This window comes from Delphinapterus leucas, chromosome 19 (assembly GCF_059928025.1).
Source record: "Delphinapterus leucas isolate spDelLeu-1000000601 "Yukka" chromosome 19, BTC_Dleu_Yukka2, whole genome shotgun sequence".
Lineage (NCBI taxonomy): Eukaryota > Metazoa > Chordata > Mammalia > Artiodactyla > Monodontidae > Delphinapterus > Delphinapterus leucas.
The window spans coordinates 59027473-59048470 of record NC_143147.1 but is presented as its reverse complement, the minus strand read 5'-3'; the positions used below and the strand labels follow the sequence as shown (position 1 = coordinate 59048470).

General features: G+C 65.2%; 1 protein-coding gene across 1 annotated transcript; it reads right to left on the bottom strand.

Annotated features, from left to right (window-relative positions):
- Positions 1-285: 285 nt before the first annotated feature.
- Positions 286-13592, bottom strand: LMTK1 (lemur tail kinase 1). Its single transcript, XM_089901836.1, is given in 14 exon segments — positions 286-1649; positions 1651-1726; positions 1840-1977; positions 2104-2280; positions 2495-2642; positions 2738-5393; positions 5822-5971; positions 7411-7532; positions 7609-7693; positions 8984-9117; positions 10055-10220; positions 10300-10418; positions 10961-11040; positions 13445-13592. Coding segments are annotated over 14 exon segments (4137 nt in total). The 5' UTR covers positions 13470-13592; the 3' UTR covers positions 286-1588.
- Between the last annotated feature and the right edge of the window lie 7406 nt (positions 13593-20998).

Genomic DNA, 20998 nt, shown 5'->3' with positions numbered 1-20998 from the left:
CACCCCCACCCCAAAAGCAACAATAAATTTTATGTCTCTTTGGCAACAATAACTTAAAAGCATCCCTCTTCCATCTGTTCTGACAACAGCGTTACAAAAATACCCCCTGTGCTGCCCTGCCCCACCCTCCCTCCCAGCTCCACCCCTTCCCACTGTCTCCATCCCTGCACTAGGAACCCCCTGACACTGACCGTGGGGGGCAGCCGCCACTTTCCTTTGGCAGCTGGGCCGGGCTGGGCCCTACCTTGCAGAGGGGAGCCACAGGCACCTCTAGACAGGGGCTGAAGCAGCAGGACTGCGACCTGAAAGCCCCCCATCTTTCGGGCTGCCCACCTCAGTCCCCTCGCAGGGCTCCAGTGGGACCCAGGCAGGAGCCGGCCCAGACCCTGTGGGGAGGGAGAGCTTACGGTCTAACTGATTCAGTGAAGGGGAAACAGCCACAGACCTGGAGCAGGGACACACGAGCCCGGTGTCCTCTTCTTGCACTGAGCAAACCCTGAACCGGCAGAAGGGGCAAAGGGGGCAGGGAGAGGCCGTCCTAGCAGGCCTGTACCTGCCCTCTCACCTGGGCTGAGGACACAGCAGCCTGTAATACACCACAGGAACCTGTGGGCAGGGCGTGCGAGGGCCCCTGGCCTCAGAGGCCAAGCAGTCTTGACAGCGGGGGCCGGGGGGAGGGGGCAGCTTCAGGGTGAAGGGCGGCGGCTGTAGGGCATCCCTAGGGCCTAGCAGCAAACCCAAGTGTCCAGGACAAATCCTGCCCCAGGGCAGCACAGGGCTGGTGTGCACAGATGCTCTTATGTCCAGCGCCTGCCCTGCTCCTCCAGGGTGCTGCATGGGGCACCGAAGCGCTTGGAAGCTGCTGCTGACCACTGCCAGGATGAAAGTCCCCACCACTCTTGGTCACCATCCTCGCTGCTGCCGGGAAGAGAACCGGCAGGGGATCCGAGCAGGGGCTGCCTGGGGCTCAGGCCTCTTTACAGCTGCCCCCAGCACCTGCTGTAGGACCTGGCAAACATGTTTAGGGAGACACTGGGGCCACAGGGACTCCTGAGAGCACCCTCCCCTCCAAGGACAGCCAGAGTCCCCTCGCCCAGGGCTTGCACCTGGCCTCAATCCCTGGCTTACGGGCCACTGAGCAGCTGGGGCTGCAGCAGGCCTGCCTGCCTATCTAGGTAGGAGCCAGACGATTATCCTTCCCGCCACATCACCAGGGATCGGGCCCAACAAAGCTCAACGTCAGCCCTCTGAGTCCTCTTTTTACAGGTGGGAAAACAGACCCGAGCAGGACTGGGCTGGACCAGGGTCACACACTCGCCTCCTGGTGACCTGCCTGCTTGTTCAGATATCCATTAAGGACACACTGTGTGACACAAACAGACCAGCACATCCTTCCCTAGAGGCTGCAGCCACATGCCAAGGGCCGCAAGGGAGGGGCTGGGTCTGCCTGGGGGACAAGATAACTAGGGGCATCTTAGTGGAAGTGAGCTTTCAGGGAAGCCTAGCAGAATGGGGTGGTGGCAACTGGGCAGGTATGAGCCCACCTGGTCTGAGGTTGACAGGAGTGGAGCTTGGAGGGAGGAGTGAGCTAAGGCCCCTGAGTAGGGCCCCACGTGGGCACCTGAGCCACCACCACCATCTCTGGACAAGCCATTAGATCTGAGATGGGGGGCTGGTGGATGAGGCAGACCAGCAGGGGCTGGGAAGGTTCTGGCAGGAGAGGCTGCTGCAGGTCAGAGAGCAGGGTGGGGGGTACTCAGTGTCCAGCCTGGTGCCTTCGGAGAAGGGAGAAAAGAGCGGGGCGGTGTGGGGGGGGGGCAGGAAGTGGACATCCAACCTACATCCCGAGAGTGCTGAGCCAGCTTTGCCTGGGGCACTGCATCTCCTCAGGGCGGTGAGGAAACGTGCCAAGGTGGCCACAACAAACAGGCCTGGCGTGACCTGACCTCTCTGAGCCTCAGTTTCCCCGTCTGAAAACTGAGCTTGTCCAGAAAATGAGAAATAACGAGCGCAGGGCCTCGCGCCCAGCAGGTGCCCTTCCCAGCCGCCCTCACCACTGTCCTGACTCGGTATCCCCTCCCGCCAGCCCCACCGCAGCCTCACCTCCCACGGACCCGGAGTCCGAGTCGGTGACGTGCGTGATGGAGAAGCGGGATGCAGGCGCTGGTGAGACAGTGAAGCGAGAGAAGGGGCTGGGCTTGGCGGGCGCAGCGGGGACGCACGGGGCAGGCTCCTGGGCCGGCGTCGGCGGGAGGCCATCGTCCCACTCGAACCCTCCGCCTGCGAGGTGCCCGCCGTCAATTGTGGACCGGATCGGGGAGGCCCCGCCCGGAGCAAGAAGTCACGTCCAGGCCCCGCCCACCAGCTAAGTCACAGGTCCACCCCCCCACCCCGCCATGTTGCCCCGCCTCCATGAGGGCCCCACCCACCCCCGTTGCTCCACCCACCCCCGTTGCCCCACCCTCGCCGCCGCATCACCCCGCCTCCAGCTCACCCTCTTCGGCCGCCGGGCCGTCGGGGGAGCGGTCAGCCCACCGAGGCCGGCCGGGGGTGCTGGGGGAGCCCGGGCTGCCCACCGGGAACGTGGGGGACGACTCCTTGGCGCCAGGGAAGGGCTCCCCGAGCTCCCGGGTGGGGCTTTCCTGGAGGATCAGAACAGCACGAGTCTCCCATGGCTTCCCGTCCCGCCGCAGACCCCCACTCCGCCACGCAGAGCCCACCCAGGGCGGCTGCCCACCTGGTCGAAGAGGTAGACGGTGACGTTGTCGAAGAAGGACACGGCTTTCTTCTTGCGCTCCAGGTCCTCGCAGAAGGCCTCAGACAGCAGGCTGGGCATCTTGAGCAGGCTGCGCAGGTTGCGCGCACTCTGGCTCTCCGCCACCACCACTGGCACAGGCGGCGCCTCCTCCTCGCTCTCCTCGCTCGGCTCCTGGATGCTGTAGCAGCGGAGCTCCTCGTCCGACTCGTCACTGTCTTCGCTGTCGTCCTCTTCCTCCTCTGGCCGCCCCTGTGGAGCCGCGGGGACTGCCGGCAGGGCCAGGCAGAGTGGGGTTCTGGGGTCACCTGGACCCCCTGTCCGTTCCTGCAGGCCCGACCCTGACAGCAGTCCCAGGGTCTCCTGGAGCTCGGAGCGGTGGCCTTCTGAGCTGGTCCGGACCGGAGTCAGCAGGAAAATCTTAGAGCGCCCGGGGCTGGGCATGGGTGGCACCTGGGCTGGGTCTTGGGGCCAGGGAGGCTCCAGCCTGGGGCCCCTGGGGCAGGCGCTTGGCTCTGGGGAAGAGTCCTCAGGCAGTGGAAGTGGCGGCACCTCCCTGGGGCCAGAGCCCTGTGCCTCCCCAAGCATCCCCAACTCAGGGGAGGGCAGTGCAGACAGCAGCCTGGGGCTCTTAGGGCTCTCCAGATCGGGCTCTGGCCCGGGGACTGGGACACCTCCTTGCTTCTCCTTGGGGCCCAAGGGGGGCTCTGGCTCCGTGTCCAGGTCTGAGAAGTAAGCAGAGTCGCGGTAGGGATTCTTCTCGCTGAGGCCACCCAGGGAGGCGGAGAGACTAGTCTCTGGCCCGGGGCTCTCACCCTCTGAGGCCAGCTCCTCAAAGGCCTCAGGCTCACAGGGCTCGTGGGCCTCCTTGAGTACAAACTCAGGGGACTCATAGTTCTCCGTGTCATAGCCGCTGTCCAGGGCTCGGGGCTGCCCGCCAGGGGTGCCAACAGCTAATGGGCTGAAGACCTCAGAGCCGCCATCACTGGCTGAGGATGGGATGTCCAGGGAGTCCAAGGAGTCGGGGGTCCCCACCTGCTTCTGTAGGGAGCGGAAGGCTGGTGTCACATCTAGTTTCTCAGCCTGCGGGCCGTCGCTGGACAAGTCAGTGAAGACACCAGAAGTGGCCTCAGTCGTGTCTTCGTCTTCACTGCCTGGTGCCTCCAGCTCAGGGGAGCTGCTGCCACTGTCGCTGTCCAGGGCCTGGACTGGCTCGGTGGCAGGCTGTGGGCTGCCAGTGGGCGTGGGTGAAGCAGGCAGGGTGGGCGGGGTGCTGGCCTCCTCGGCAGGAAGCAGGGCTCCCTCTTGGGATGGGGATGGGATGGAGGGAAGGGGCAGCTGGAGTCCAGCAGAGCCCTCGGCCTCCTCTGCAAGCCTGGGCTCTGCCTGGGGGCTGTCACCACCACTTCTGGCTGCCTCTGTCCACGGGGATGTGACCAGGCACGGGGCAGGTGTCAGGCCCTCAGCAGGATACAGATGGGGGAGGCCAAGGCAGCGGCCCATCTCCTTACCAGAGGAGGCCCCCTTTGGCCCAAGGAGAGGCTCTCTGGGGTCCTCTGGGATCAGAGGATGGCCCAGCTCAGGGACGGTCTGTAGGGCCTGCTTCACACCAGGGCAGCAGTCCGTATAACCTGAGAGGCCCGGGACCCAGAATTCTGGTGCTCGGCTGCTGCTGTTGTTGTTTGCAGATACATTGGAGCTCCAGTGTCTGTGCTGGGCAGCCCTGGGCATCTCAGCCTCCCCCAGCTCTTCCCCACCTGGGGATGGTTGGGCCCCGGAGCTCGCGGAGGGGGATGTGCCCAGCGGGTCCTCAAAGAAGGGCGGGCAGAATGCCCCCACGCCCCAGTCAATATCCTCTGCTCTGGGCTCCGCCAGCATCGGGGTCTCCGGCGAGGGTGAGCGTGAGGTGCAAGGCAGGTCACGGGCATGACTCCTGCATAGGTGGTAGTCGCAGTGGCCCCAGGGGCCATCAGCGGTCGGCGCGTGGCCCAGCAGTGGCTCCATGACCAGCGAGGCGGCCGTGCTGCCGTCAGAGTCGTCGTCATGGTCACTGCCGTCGGGGCACAGGGTGGCAGCGAGGGTGCTGGGGGCACAGCCAGCACAGTCGGGGTCGTGGCCTGCGGCAGGCGCGGGGTCTTCCAGGCGGATGAAGTACTCGCTGCCCACCGAGGGGCTGTGAGCGCTGAGCACCGGCACCACACCTGGGGGAGCACCATCAGGGACGCAGAGCTCCTGCAGACGCGCGTCTCTGCCCGGGCTCAGTGCGCCCTCAGGTGGCGGGAAGGCATCGGAGCCGCGGCCGGCTTCCCACTTGTACTCGAAGTTGAGGCCACGGCTCGTCTCAGTCACCGTCAGCACGTCGTCACCATCCGTGTGGAAGCTGTCGCCAGCAAACTGCTCCAGCAGTGGGAAGGATGAGGTGGCCGCAAGCTCGCCCATGCCCCCCAGTGCCAGGCCTGCCGCCCCCAGCCCGGGGACGGCGCCGCCCCCGCCAGGCCGCAGTGAGCGCCAGCGCCGCTCAAACTCCTCCTCTGCCTCGGTGGCACCCTTGGCACACAGGTAGGACAGCAGCAGGTGCACCTCCTCGGCCGTCGGCCGCTGCTCAGGCTGAAGCCAGCAGAACTGCATCACCTCATACCTGCGGGAAGGGATGCCCTGGGGCTCAGTCCCTGCCCCCCCACGGGTGGTAGTGCCTGGCCAGGACCCCAACCCCCAGGGAGTGAGCCAGTCCGCCCTCAGCATGAGGGTCTGAGTTCCGCCCCTTCTCACACTCAGAATCCCGAGGGCAGTTACGGGCATCTCCTGAAGTGGGCGCGGTGGTGTGGGAGACAGCAGTGGACCAGGGCACTGTTCCCTCAGCTCATCCCTGCCAGGGCTGCAGGCAAGTTTGTGTTTTGGATAAAGCGGCCATTCCACTGTAGGCACAGGGTGGGGCCCAGAGGTCACTGCTGGCCGGGGGGAGCCAGAGGGAGCCACTTACGCTCTGGGGACTCGAAGCACCCCCCTTTGTGTCGTCCTTCCTGCTGGGGACACCCCCAGCCCTGCCTGGCCTCACAGGGTCCTCACCAGCGGTCAGAGAGGGTCAGCTGCAGCTGGGGCTTGGGCAGCTTGAGCTGCTGCTCCCGGACCGCATAGGCCAGCACCTGCCGGTCGGAGTGGTGCGGATAGGGCTGCGCTCCCAGCTCGAAGAGCTCCCAGATGGTCACGCCCAGGGACCTGTGGGGGTGACAGCCATCAGAGGGCAGGCACGGCTGGCCAACGCACGGCTCCAAAGGGTCTCGAAGACTTGGGTGCCAAGGGCAGCTCCTGTCATCACACCAGCAGCCAGAAGACGGCGCCTTCCTTCAGTAAATGGGCAGCATGTGCCCCCTGGCCGGGTCCGAGCCCACGCCCAGGTGCTTGGACAAATAAACGCCAGACTGGTCTCCCACAAACCCCATCAACATGTTCACTCGTTCACTCCCATGCCGGGCTGAAGCGCAGACACTGCCAGGTGCAGGAGATGCCCTGGAGAAGCTCCCAGTCCTGCCAGGCACCTGCGGAGGCCAGAGGGAGGGAGTGTGCTAGGGTGTGAGGCGGAGGGAGGGGTGAGTCTAGGGACACCCCAGCCAGCGGGCCAGGCAGCCAGTGCACGCGGGGCTGCGAGAAGGCAGCGGGGATCTTTCCAGTGGGCGGCAGCTTCACCCAGCTCCCGGGGACCCCAGGCTGTCCCACGAAACTGGGGGCATGAGGGACAGCAGATTTGGCGACAGAGACGTCACAGTGGGCCTGGCCAAAGCCGTCTAGGGGAGGGACCCCAGTCAGTGTGGGCTGGTGGGCAGGCAGGGGAGGGTCAGCCAGAGGGAGAGGCGAGTGGGGGAATGGAGTGTCCGTGACGGGGGTACAGTTAATGGCTCAGGGGAGACCCCTAGAGAGCTCAGGAAGGGGGACTGGGCCCTAGATCCAGGCCCTGAGGGTTTATCAGGAGCAGAGGGAGGCCAGACAGGCCTGGGAGGCTGGGAGGAAGCAGGAGGGGGAAGCAGAGGCTAGTCAAGGCCGGGGACAGGGGACCACCACAGCCAAGCCTCTAGAGGCTGTAGTCCTGGGTCCAAGCACCCGCTCTGTGCCCAGCCCCAAGCCTCCAGGCTGCAGTCACAGGAGACACCCAGCCCCACTGTCCCCTCTCAATGCGAACAGGTGCTACCACGAGGCCCCACGTCTCATCAACTTGCCCGAGTGCTCTGACCCTGATGTCTTCGGGCATCGGCCCAGCGGGCCCTGGGAGGGGCAGGGCTTCCTCCACAGACCCCACGGGCCCTGCCGCTCTGCCAGCCCAAGTGCTGTGGGCCGTGGCACCGGGCAGCGACAGGTAGCTCCAGAACCCCCACGACCTCACCTGAGGGTGTATCTGGCCACCTCCTACAGAGCGACAGGGCTACACAAACAAACACGTCCTCACACATGTGGCCTTGCTTGGCGCGGCCAGCCTGCATCCCCTCCAACACCAGGGAGCCGGCAGGCGGGTGGGACTCAGCCCCCCAGCGCCCCGCGTCCTCACTGGACACTCACTCGGCACCGGACAGGGCAGCCATGAGGGCTGACAGTCGCAGGTGAGCATCAAGTCGTCGGCTCTCAGGGGTCCAAGTCCTCATGACGACTGCCGGGCCCACACTCACCACACGTTGCTGGCCTTGGTCTGGTCCACCACCAGCAGGTTGCAGTGCACCTCGTCCACCAGCTCAGGCGCGATCCAGCGCAGTGGCACCCACAGCTGGTCAGCCGTCACAAAGTAGTCCTCCTGTCAGCACGTGGGACAGTGTTACCCCGCGGGCAAGTACGGCCGGCCCTGCCCCGGCCCGAGCCGGCCCACTCACCCTGTATTTGCCGTGAGACAAGCCATAGTCGCCGATCTTCACCGTCAGGTCGGCTGTGAGCAGGCAGTTCCTCAGAGCCAGGTCACTGAGGGTGGGAGGGTGGGAGGGTGGGGTCAGCCGGCAGTGCCGGGCTGGGGCATCCAGGGCACTGAGGGGACTGGGCTGCTTGTCGTCGGGGGCATCCTGGGCTCGGTTCGGTCGGTGCGTGGGTGGAAAGGGGCATCTCAGAGGCTGCCCGCCCTGCCCCTCACCCAGCACTGGACACTTTAAGGGTCTGAGTGGATGGGGCCACACATGTTAGAAGGCAGACAAGGAAAACGAGGCCCAGGGCCAGCTAGAAGGTGCCCAAGGGCTCTCCTTGGATGAGGTCTGCCTCACTGGAACCCCATCCCCTGACCCCAGTCCACTCCCCTGCTTCTCCTGGGATACCAGTCTGCTGACCAGTCCCTCGGGGCGAGCCAGCCCAGGGACACCGCAGTCTCCTCCCGCCCGCCACACTGCCACCCTCAGCTCCCTGAAGGCAGGCATCAGTGAGGCGACTGAGTGCCCCAGGGTCCTGCCCCTGCCCTGTGCACACACAGCCCCTGGCAGGGTGGGGGTGTGGAGTGCCCACCCAGCAGTGCCGCTCACCCCCGCCTTTGCCTCCCACCCACGGCCGGCCTTGGCTGCCGGCTCCTCCCCTGCCTGCCTTGTGGCCCCACGGGTGTCTGGGGCCCAGGGCCCTGGGGCAAACGCGGGGTCAGCACACATCGGCCAAAATGCTGCTGTGCTGGGGGCCACAGATGGGCGCCTGGGGCTGGGTGGGCTCGGCGGGCCGGTCGGGAGGCTGGCAGCTGCCCTCTTCAACAAAATCACTGATGCTGGAGTTGCATGTGTCATCACTCAGCACCAGGATATTGTTGGGGAGGACGGCCCGAGTGCTGTCCGGGGCTGGTGGGGCCACGTCCATCGCCACTTCTTCTGGCATGTCCCCCTACGCTGGGCCCTGGCCCGTCTTTCCGAATTCAGGGGCCAGGGCGGGAAGCAGGACAGAGCCACCCCTCCCTCCGGGCCTGAGAGAGACAGAGGAGAGTAGGGGCCGCTGTAGGGCCACCAGGCAGCGCTGACCACCCTGGGGACAGAGGATGGGCTTCAGGCCCTACCGCATGCCCAGCCAGGCCAGCTGGACAGTGGACGTCGCCTGGCTTAACCCTCCTGCAGAAGCAGGTGTTCAACTCCCATCTGCCTGGTGTTTATTATTTGACAAAATCCCTTTGTACAGTGGTCCCTAGAGGCTGAACGAAGACTAACCCGGTTAACTGAGGATCCACCTCACGCGGCCCCGGAGCAGGTGCGGAGGCCCTGCAGAGCGCCCGTGGGCTGCCTGCGCCCTCACCTGTGCACGTAGTTGTGGCGATGCAGGTGCAAGACGCCACAGGCCACCTCACAGGCCATGCGCTGCAGGGTCAGAGGGTCGGGCGCCATGGACTCTGCCACCCGACAGCTCCGCAGGTAGCCCTTGAGGTCCCCCTGCCGAGAAGGGCAGCACTGTCACCTGCTGGTGGGGAGCGGGTGCCCGTGCAAGCCCACCACCCGGCCCCGCCCTCCTCAGCAGGGCCCACGGGGGGACCAGGCATCCTGCTGCTGCCACAGGGCTGCCGCTGCCCAGAGAAGCCCGTGTCCGCCCCCCAGGGGCCAGCTCTCAGTAGGATGACCCCGCAGGCAGCAGACACTTTCCCCACACTGACAGCCCCAGCCCCAGGCAGCCTTGCGGGCCAGCAGGGTCACATCCCGCATACAGACCCCTGGGGCCCAGATGCTCGCCACCTCTCAGCTGGTGGGTGGCAGACAGGCCACACGAGCAGTGACGCTGAGCCTGGGCGGAACCCAGAGCCGGTGGCCAGAGTGTCCTCCGGCAACTCCTTGACCTGCTGATGACCTGCTGACGCCGCTCAGCTCCAGGGAGGGCCCAGGCATCCTGGGGAAGCCTGGGAGGCTACTCCAGGAGTCCAGAAACTAGATGGTGGGGGTGCCCACACCTGTGGAGGCCGCCTCCCTGTCGGCACGCGGCTCAGCCGTGTGTGTTTGTGTGGCGGGGGGCCCAAGAGCAAAGTACGAGCGAGGCCGTGGACTCGACGCAAGGGCCGTGAGCCCCCCGAGCGGGCCGGGGTGCCTCTCAGGAAAACCTCCGTGACTCGGAGCAGCACAGGCAGATGGGGGAGCCCCCCTCCCCCAGGGTACAGTGGAATCCCAGCCCGGACGGCCACTGTCTCTGAGCGGGGGCCACCTCCTTCCTCCCCCAGGCCGCCTCTGGGAGGTAGTGGTGCAGAGCCACCTGGACCCCACTTTGGGGGGCATGTGAGGCCCAGAGGGTGGAGGTGAGGGGTCCCCGGCTCAGCAGGAAGGCCAGGCCCACCTTCCAGTAGCATAGGGCAGGGGCTGGAGGGCCAGGGAGCGGGCGACTCACCATCGGGCAGAACTCCATCACCAGCAGGTAGGGCGTCACCTCGGCGCACTGGGCCAGGCACTGGAGCAGGTTGCTGTGCTGCAAGGCCCTGCGGGAGCCAACAGGCTGCCCCCTGACTCGCACTCAGGGCCGGGCAGGAGCGGGGCGGCACAGAGCTTGCCTTTGTCTACAGGGCCCACAGCCCCACCTCCCGGCCAGTGGCCCACCCCCTCCTCCGGCTAAGCCTGTCCCCAGGTGCCACCCACCTGTAGGGCTGCGCCTCCTCCAGGAACTGCATCTGCTCCTGCACGCTGGCGCTCACCTTCAGCTCCTTCACCACCACCTGGGTGCTACTGATGCCCGAGTTCACCTCCCCGAGGAATACCTGCGGGGCAGGCGTCACCAGGTGGGCGGACTCCACCGTCCCCAAGCTCTGCCCCCAGCCTTGCTCTTCCAGCCAAAGCCGTCTGTTTCTGTGCCTCAACGTAGTCATCTGCAAAATGGGCTCTGGACCGCTCCTGGGAGAGCGAGCCCTCGTGGCTTTAATACTCCGTCTTTTGTGTCTGCCTCCCCTAAGGTCCCCAGCTGTTCTCAGAGCTCTGGGGGTCTGCAGTGAGGAAGATGGACTCCTTGTCCCACCCAGGCTGGCGGTCAGGGAGAAGCCAGGAGCCAGATGCTGCTCCCCATCCCTGCCCACTCAAAGGCATCTCCCAGCATGATACCAGGATCTGCAGAGAAGAGGCTGCTGGACCCTGAGGTCCCCAGGGAGGGGCCCAGTAGAGTACGCCTTGAGAGGGGACCCCAGGGCTGGGGAAGTTTCTAGGAGAAGCAAGTCGCCAACCCACCCTCTCCACCTGCCAGGCAAAAGAGCGGACCACGCCGCCAGTCCCTCCCCCATCCCCACCAACCCCTGGGACGGCAACTCACCTTCCCAAACCAGCCGTGGCCAATCTCCTCCAGGTACAGGAGGCTGTGCCGGCCCAGATCTGTGGACTTGAGCAGCTGCACTGTAACAGGGCAGGGGGCTCAGAGACGCCAGCTCAGCCTCCATCATCGCCCCATCTTCTCTCGCCTGGCCCCTAGAGGGGCTGCCTGCATGGCCTGTTCTGGGGAGCCACCCAGAGCCCCCTGCTCCCTCCTGATGGGGGCGGCCATCAGGAGCAGGGCACCTGCTGCCCAGGGGAGCTGTGGATCTGCAAGCCGCATCCATGCATCTTTCTGAGTGGGTCTGGAAAGGCTGTGCCCCAAGCTACAGGGACAAGCCAGGCTGGAAACAGCAGGGCCTGGAGCCGGGACCAGCGCACAGGCAACGCTGGGCAGGCAGTGTGGCTGGGGCGGAGGCCATGGGGAGGAGGGCAGTTGAGTGGCCCGTCCCCTCACCCCTGCCGCAGGCTGGCATTCCAGCGCCAGGCACGCCAAAGGCTCCTTTGTTGGGGGCTGCTTGGCACAGCCCTGTACGGAACACACTGGGCCCATTCTCCTGCAGGCTGGGCTGGGTGAGGTCAGCAGGCAGGAAGGTCAGTGAGGGCCCCAGAGGAAGGGCCAGACCTGCTAAGCCCACCCACACCCCGCCTGTGCCCCAAGGGATTCCCCGAATTCTGCTCCCACGCCAACTGCCCAGAGGGCCCAGGGGACAGGCTGAGCCTGGCAGCCAGTAGACTCAAGGTGAGGGGCTGCTCCCAGGGACTGGAGACCCTATGGAATGTTGACCTTGATGCTGAGCAGAATTGGGGTTAAGGGGTCCCACTGGGGCCCTGAGTCCCGGGGCTCCTCCCCCTGAGGTCCAGCCTGCTGCCCCCCACCTCCAGCCTGGGGTCTCCCCAAGCAGGCTCAGCAGTCTTGACAGTGGGGCAGTGATGGAGGTGGAGCATGCTGACTGCCAGCCAACGGGAAAGGTCTCCTGGCAGCTGCAGGAGGCATGGCAGGCCGGGTCCCGGGGTTCTGGGGTCCGCACCCAAGGGGCAGCACCTACAGAGCCAGGCTGGGGAGCCTGAAGGCTGGGCCATCTTCCCCCATGGTTTAGAGGGGTAGTACTTGCTGCCCAGGCTTTTAATCCTTGACCTCCAGGTGGGCTGCCCTCCCAGCATCACCCAAATCTCTCCCCCTCCCCAGAAGCAGGGCACCCTATAAAGAACAGAAGAGAGCTAAAAACTAGAAAAAAGCATGCAATCACTGCCCCCTCCTGGATCCCTGTCCCCCTACATCCCCAGGGACAGTCCCTTAAGCGGTGGAAGACACTGGGTCTCGAAGATTCCTTGGGGTCCCAGGCACACACTGCCAGGGGCAGGTGACAGGCCCAGGCCAGGGGTACAGTGTCCCCTGGGGGGGCCCCTTGCTCCGCAACAGCTCCTAGCGTCCAGCACTGTCAGCACAGGCTCAGAAACTCCCATGGTCACCCAGGAAGGTTGGGGGGCTTCCTATAGCAGAGACCCCACCTTCCAAGATTTTATGGGGTGGACCTTTGAGCCACTCAACAGAGTGGGACCTGAAATTCCTGCCTAACTGGTGAGGTCTCCTCTAGGAGACACCTGCAGGGGGGTGGGGAGTGACAGTCATGGTGCAGGGGGTGCTGGGCCCAGGCCAGCACCTTGGAGGCCCCCAGCCCATGGTGAGGGCCGGGCTTCGGCACCATGGTCAGGACCAGCAGAGCCCAGAACACACGCAGGTGGGGCAGGCCTACCCATTACAGGCCCTGGTGCCAACAGAACCCCCCCTGGACCTGACACCCTACTCAGTGAGCCTGGAGGAGCTGGGGGTAGGCACAGGCCTGACCTAGGAGCTGCCAGGGAGGGGGCCTGGGGCCAGGGACCCCACCCACCAGCCTCCAGACACAACTGGGGGATTCTTGCAGTGCTGAATCAGGCAGATGTGGGTTCAAAGCCCAGGTTGGCCACTGACCTTTAACCTCTGGAGTGTGGGCCCTGCATCTGCCATGTGGGTTGCCAGCCTGCTGGGGGGACCACGGGATGGGGCGAGTGGGAGACATGGCAAGGAAGCCACAGGAAGAGGCCCCGCCTGCACCTGCACGCGCTGGGGGGACCCAGGCCCCTCCTTCCCCCACCCCAGGGTCCTGAGCAAAAGGCTCCACCCACAGAAGGAGCCCCAAAGAGCCCCTCCCCCCCAGTGGGTGGGCCCTGCTCCTGGGCACCACGGAGCCCATGTATGGGGTCCAGCATCCCAGGGACCGCAGAGAAGTCCCTCCTCCCAGCACATGGGTGCCCAGCCAGGACCAGAGGGAGCAACCCCCACCCCCTTTGCACAGTGGCCCCAGCTGGCCCAAGCCTGCTCACAGCGCCCCAGGTCCCAGCAAAAGGGGACACACACCAGCCCCTTGCCTCCCCTCCCCGGGAGCACTGACCCCAGAGCCACACCCTACGCCCACCACCTGGGCCCACCTGGGGGCTCACTCACCTGAACGCCCGGGCTGCTTGGCCATAGGCAGGGAGACCTCGGTGAGTGGCAGGACATACACGTCGGGCCCGTTCTGAGCCGCTGCTGCCGGGGAGCCCTGTGCCGAGAAGTCGGCCGCGTACTCTTCCCCCTCGGCATTCTCAAACTCCTGGGCCAAACGGGTGACACATGCGGTGAGCTCCAGGGCTCCCCAGAAGGGGGAGGGGCAGGGGACGGGGGCAGGGCAGAGAGAGAACAAGGGGTGCAGGCCAGCTCTGAAAGGCCCCTTTCTTCCCAGAGCCCCGCTCCCCCCAGCAGCCCTGCCAGCTGCCCCCTCCACCCACCTCCTCGCTCCTCAGGGCAGAGAACAGACCCCACTCCTCGGCTGCCCCCTCCGCAGGGGCACCAGCTGCCCCCAGGAGGGCGGGGTTTGGTTTGTGTTGGTTGGGGAGTGGGGATTCACCTCCCACGGGCAGAGCCTCAAGGGTGGTGGCCGTGAGCCCCAGGGCAGCCATGCCTCGCCCAGCCTCAGCCCACCCACATCCACGCCTACCAGGCTCAGGCCAGGGTGGGCAGCACCAGGCCCACACTGGTGGGGGGGGGGGCGGCTGGAGGTCAGCTGCCCCTGCCCATCCAGAGTCAGCCCTCCACGCCTCTCAGCCACCCCACCTCCCAGCAGCCTTTGCCCTGGGCGGGGGTACCCCATGGTCAGTGGCTTCAGGGTCGTGGCTGGGGAATCCAGGACAGGGGCTCCATCATCCCACCCACCCTGACCCAGCAGACAAGACACTAAGCGCCCCTGCTCCTCCCAGACAAGGAGCGTTCCTGAGAGCCCACCCCCCGGCTTCAGCCCCAGGCAGGTGGTAGCTGGCAGCACCACCTACCATGGCCATCTGCCTGCAGGGCCCCTGGACTTCGACCCAGGAAGGCGGGCGTCTGTCCGCTCCCCGGGCTCCTTAAGAGCCTGGCCCTGGGCACCGGGCTGGGCCCCACCTGGCCCGGCTATTTTCAACTTCAGCTGCCCCTTCGTCTGTCTGAGGAAGCCCCCTCACATTCCTGAGCCACGGCCAAGTCTCCCAGGAGCCCTGGGCCACAAGCAGAACCACAGTACTAGCGCCACAGGCCTGCCTGCCTGACCAGGACAGACCGCTGCCAGGTGGGGAAACAGGCCGAGGGTCGAGGGACTTCCAAGCAGCTGCAGTGGGGCCGCCCCTGTGGCCAGGCGGCTGGACTGGGAGCCGCAAGGCCTAGGTTCCCTGCCCGGCCCTGTGACCCCAGGACCCTCCTTTCTCTGGGCCTCGATTTCCTCGGCTGCAACAGGGAGGCTGAGAGCCCTCTGGGGTGTCCCTGCGGGCCGGTCCCGGCCTGTACCCAGAGATGACAGAGCCACTGGGGACAAGGCCTGCAGGGACTCCCCCTCTCCAGGACCCGGGAGACCACCCTTGGGCCCCGGGGCTATCAGAACCAACCCCCTCGCCCTGTAATCCCAGCTGCAGCTCCGCAGAGGCACAGACGCCTGCCCGCCCACCCACCCACCTCGGGGTCTGGCCCTGACCCCAGCCTGTTACCTGACGGTGCCACCTGGAGGCCCACCGGATGGAGCCAGCAGAGCGGGTGATCAGATAGGACAGTGTGAGCATCACTGCCCAGCCCCTTCTCCCAGCACAGCTCCAGGTGGGAGAGCCCAGCACTGGCTCCCCCAGAGCCCAGGCGGGAGCCCGCTATGCAGGCAGGCCCTCCCACTGAGGCGCACTGGTGCTGGAATGTTCCGGGCACCATGTTCCCAGGAGGTGAGGAGGGCACGGGTAGGAGGGGGCCGCACTGGCCCTTGTTTGGGGCCTTGTTCTCACAGCATCCTGAGAAGGGGCTGACATACAATAGCCTCAAGGCCCAGCCCTGGCCCCCCCCTTCCCCTCCCTCCTTGCCCCTCCCCTCCACCCTCCCTTCCCCTCCCCTCCCCTTCCTTTCCCCTTCCCATCCCCCTTCCCCTTCCCATCCCCCTTCCCCTTCCCATCCCCCTTCCCTTCCCCCTTCCCATCCCTTCCCCCTTCCCATCCCTTCCCCCTCCCGCTTGCTTCTCTGGCCCCAGGATCCTCCAGGAAAATGCCAGCATCGCCTGGCCCAGCCCACTGTGTTCCTGCAGGCCAGGGAGACAGGGCTAGGCATGAGGATACCCAGGCAGGGGCTTGGATGCAGACCCGAGGCTCCCAGGGCCATGGCCCTGCTGCCCAGGCCCTGAGCTCCACCAGCCCACCCCTCAGAGAGCTCTGGATGGCCCTGCCGTGAAATGTGGCAAAGACACCTTTGTAAAAGGCAAGTGCCGCGCAGATGCCAGCTCCCCCGGCCCCCTCTGTGATGAGACAGACCAGGGGGAGGGGGAGGGCACTGTTTCTCTAAAATGGGGGTGGCCCGGCTGCAATGTGGGTCACTTAGTATGGAGATGACTGGGGTGGTGGGCTGCTGTGCTGGGCCACAGGACAGCCCCTCCCCTCCTGACCTCGCCAGGCCCGGGAATCTGACCTCCAGCCAAGGGCGGGGTGGCTCAGTGGGCGGGAGAATGACCACAGGCGGTGCTATGTGCTAAGTCGGCAGAACTCAGCCCACAGGGCTGGCGGGGGGCTCTGGTTGGGCCCCTCAGTTCCCAGCTTTTTCTCCTGGTCCTCCATGCTCAGAGCTTCAGCTAAAGGTAGGGAGCAGCCATGGGCGCTTCTAGGATTGGGGAACAGCACCCCAGGGATGCCTCTGGGCCACCATCCTTAGGAGGGGCACCTCAGCCCTGCAATCCAGCCCAGGATGACCCCGGGAGCTTAGCCCTGCCAGGGCGGCCAGAGAGAAGGAGGGCCCAGCCTTCTGGCTGATGCTCCATAAACAGTAATGATGACTCCTGCTGTCCTACCGCCCTGATTCCTATGTGGCGCACAATCCTTTCCTCGTGGGGCAGAAGACACCCAAAGTAAGGTGACCCCAGCCAGAGAGGTGCTTTCCATGCCGGGAAGCATGTCTGGGCAACTTTGGTTTCCCTTTGCTGATTCGAACAAGCAGGGATTCAAGGACCCCCTAGGCATAGAGACCCCTCCCACAGCTGCTCAGGAGCCCCCGTGGCCCCCTTGAGGCCCATCCTCACCGTCCCGGGGTGCACCACACACAGAGGCCTGACCCTGAGCTGGGACATGACAGCGTGAGGCCATGCCCCCCTAACAGGGGGACCCAAAATGGGGGAGGCAGTGGGAGGGGTCCCTGACAGCCCCTAGGCCTCTCCCATCGGCTGTCCCCAGAGGAGGGGCTGTGGGGTCCCAGCCTCTATGGTCCCCAGAGGGCCCTAGGAGGGAAGGAAGCCCAGTGCCGAGTGGACACCAGAGGGCCAGCCCTCAGGATCTCGTCCACAGCCTCCCCCGACCCCCAGCCCTCACCTTGAACCCGATGCCGCCCTTCTTACAGCACAGGCAGGCCAGCATGAGGGCGATGACGGTGAAGAGCCCGGAGAAGGACACGGCCACCACAGACAGGGAGGACGACCAGGAGAGCTCGCTGAGCGGGGCGCCGTCTGCCGAGGGAGAGAGCAGTTACAAGGCAGCTCTGCGACCCGGCCCCCATCTGCACCCAGTCCCCCAGGCACACTCCGGGGCCAGCCGGATCCCCACGCCGGGCTCTGAGGCCCCCTGATCCATTGCGGTCTGAGCCTCAGCACCCTTACCCTTGCTCCAAGACCCCACACTCGGAGGCACAGCCGCCGGGCCCAGGGCCAGTGGACACACGGGTTGGCCACGGTGGCCCAAGCCTGTAGTCCATGGCCGGCCCCTGGGTGCCACACTGGCCTTGCCAAGGGACAAGGGGCTGGCTGAGCTGGCGAGGCCTGCTCAGCTCCCACTTCTGCGGGGTTGTGGACATCCCTCATGAGCTCAGGGTCTTGGGGCTATGGGGACCCTCTCCCACGTCTCTCTCAGACTAGCCAGCCCACTCACCCCTGTGGAGTGGGCCCCGGGGGCTGTCATCGTTGCCATAGCTATGGCATGGCACTGGTAAAGGCTGTGAGACCCGGGATGGGCGCTGCTGGGAGGCAGACCAGGGCCCCGCTAAGCGGGAGAGACTGAGGACCTGGCTGCTGGCCACTGGCCACATGCCAGGCTCCAGGCAGCTGGGGGTCAGGGCCGGGACCTGTCCAGCCTCTGAGGACAGGGATGTCACCGTCCCCAAGAAGGTGAGGCAGCAGAGCTCCTCCATGCAGTCTGGCGTTTCCAAGTCACCCTCTAACTGAACGCCCACCAAGGGACCCCCAGTGCTGTTTCTGTCCTGAGGACAGCAGGGTGCCTCCTTCTGCAGCACCTGGTCCATGTGAGCCCCTCATGGCTCACCCTCACTAGATGGGGTAACTGTGGTGCCCAGGACAGCACAACGTGGCCCTCCAACACACAAGCATGGCCCCCAAATTAGGGCTCCAAGCTGCCCCCATTCCCCCGCTGAGCCAGGGCTTTGGGGAAGCTTGGCCCATCTGGTGCCCGCAGGACAATGTGGTGGGGCCAGCCGGGGTCCCCTAAACGCTGGGCAGGCAGTTCCACCCCTGGCCTGCCCTCCTGTCCCACAATACCGGCTCCAGTGCACACCCCTTTCCCGAGGACTTTCTTTCTGCCCGTCCTCCCTTCGGCCCCTGGAGGCTTCCTGCCTGTCCCCAGCTCCTCTGCCCACTGTGCACCCCAGCCCCCCAGCTCCCAATGGCTGATTCCTCAGGACCCCGTCATCCCACCCAGCACACCTGCCATCACTGGTCCCTCAGGTCAGAGCAGGTCTCAGCAGTGCCTCACCGGGTCGTAACTGGCACTGAGGTGGCTGCCATGCCTGTCTCCACTGGACAGGAGGAAATGGAGGCTCAGCGAGGGTGAGAAGCCTGCCCGAGGTGGCACAGCTGACCTCTGACTGATGTGCTTCTGCTCCCGGGCATTCTGTGCCCACATGGGAAGCCAGAGCTGCCAGTTAATGGGGTATCTAGGAAGACTTCCTGGAGGCAGTGTGAGCCCAGGAGGCTGGAACAATGGCAAGTGCGGCCTGGACTCCTACTGAAGTCTCTGAGCTCATTCCAGATACCCACACACAGGGAAGAGAGGCGAGGCTGAGGGCCCAGGAGGGCAGGGTCACCACGGCAGGGGAAGCCAGCTCAGCCTGCCCTTGGAAGAGACCTTGGAACTTTTGGCTGTATTCCCCAGTCCCATGGGGCTGCAAGCAGATACCTTCACAGGGGCCTCCACAGGCCAGGTTTCGGGTGGGGGTGGGGGGCCCACCCACTGTGTAAGCATCTCACCCCCCCCAACTGGGCTCTCCCACCCAAATAGCGTGTACTCACAGGTTGCTGAGCAGCGCTGGCTGCCGCACCCCCAAGAAGCCATGAAAGCCCCCAAGGATGTGCTGTTGCCATGGCAACCCATGGGCGGTCAGCAGGCTCCCCTCCCGCCACCTCTGCCTGCACGCGCACTCCCGCATCTCCATCTCCTGGATGGTCCCAGGGCCTGGAAGAAGGCAGCAGGCACCAGGCCCATCACCCACCTGCCCCTCTGGGCCGCACAGGCTGCTGTCGGGCAGGACAACCTCAGGTGGCCCAGCCTCAGCCTCTGCCCTCAGCCTCCTTGATGCTAGTCCTGGGGTGCGGCCCTCCTATGGGTCCCCTCCCAACCCCCTGGCAGGCCCTGGTCACAGAACTGGGCTGAGGGTGGGCGGTCATTCGGCATGACATGCTTGGACTCAGCGGCAGAGCAAGGTGGCGGGTGGGGCCCTGAGCGGGCCTCCCCCACCGCCCAACGCCCATGTCCCTGAAGGTGGATCTGCGGGGATGGGGAGAAGCAAACAGATGGGCAGAGCCAGAAGCGGCTCTGAGAGGCTGTGGACTTGAATTTTCAAATCTACAAAACATGTCAGTTTCTGGAGCCCCACCAACGCTGGAACAGTTAAAACCCTGCCCCGTCCCCGAGGCTACAGCAGCTGACAGGAGTGTCGCCCAGAGCCACCCTGCGGATGAAGGCACGGAGGTCCGCGTCAGAAGCTAGGCGGCTGCTCTCGGTCCCCAGGGAGCCCCTGCCCTGCCCTCCGCAGCCAGAGGACGATCCTGGTGGGAGAAGGAGGGTTCCAACAGCCCCTCGGTGTCAGATGGACCTGGCCCCTCCAGTGTCACCCCCAGATCCCAAGGCCGCACAGGGGCCGCTCACCCCCTGCCCACACATGGGCATCACTCACTCGAGTCCTGCACCCTGGCCACCCCCAGGAGGGAGCCACCAACGCCCTCAGCACCTCCAGCTCTGGCTCCCGGAGCCCTTCTCTGAGCCCGCAGGCCGGCGCCTACAGCCTGGGCCCTGCTGGCCGTGAACTCCTGAAACAGACCAGTGTCTGGCAGAGACACCTGTTGTATCAACACAGCGTGAACGAACACACACACGGGGGCACACACACTATGTATGCACACACACATACCCTCTCTTCCAGTCCCCCCGACAAGCCTGCTCAGGAGGTATCATTGTGCCCACTTTAGAGGTAAGAAAATTGAGGCTCAAGGAAGTTATAGATGCACCCAAACACTGACAGGGCTGGTGCCTGGGGGCCTGGGTAGACCCACTCCTGACTCCTGGCTCCCTACTCCTCCACCATCCACCAAAGATGCCTACGGGGAAGGTCCCGCTCGTGCCCTTAGGATCGGCGCCCACTAACAGTCTGGGAGGCCCATATGGGGTCCCATTCACGCCCCACCTCTTCCCAGAGGGCAACAGGGGTCAGCACCTCGTTTCATTCTTTTGACAACCTCAGTGAGAGGTGTGACAGCCCAGGGATGCTCTCTGTGTCAAGGGCTAGAGGAACACTCAGGGCCTGGAAACACCAATAAGCCTGTGTTCACTGATGGAGGAAAGAGAACAGTGCCAGGACCACAAAGGGCGCAGAGGCCCATCAGGTTTGACGCTGGGGCAGTGGGGCCACGAGGAGGGGGCAGAGCAGCCTCAGGTGGGTATTTGGTTCCGCAGAGCAAATAAGCAACATACTGGAGCCAGTGCAGGACGGGGAAGAGCCGGAGGTGCCCGCGGCGGGTGGCGGTGCCTGCACAACCCCAGGGTATGGGCACCTGGCACACCTATAGTGCACAGACAGGCACTGACCTGTGTGTCTGTACTCGTGCACCTGCACACATGTCCTTCCATGCTGTGTCCACTGAGGGGGCCTGGCAGCAGTGACCCCAAAACCATCCCCCAGTACCAGGCCACTCACACACCAGAACGACACCACGAGTGCCCAGGAAGACAAAAGTTGCAAATGGCTTTGTTGTTTGTTTCAGAAATGAAAAACCCATTCAAACAAACCTCAGGCCATTCACCTCTGCAGCAGAGCATCCAGCCACGGCTTTGCTCCCAAACTCCGAGCCCTTCACCTCGCTGTGGCCACTCACCCTACCGTGACCGTCAGCCCCACGTAAGCCCAGCACGGGAAGGCCCACTTCCAACTGCACCCCAAGCCCAGACGCCTGCCGCTCTACCCTTGGCCTGGGGGACAACTACACGGCCCGCAGGAGGGCAGCTTGGCAGTGAGACACAGGTCGGTGGAGGTCGG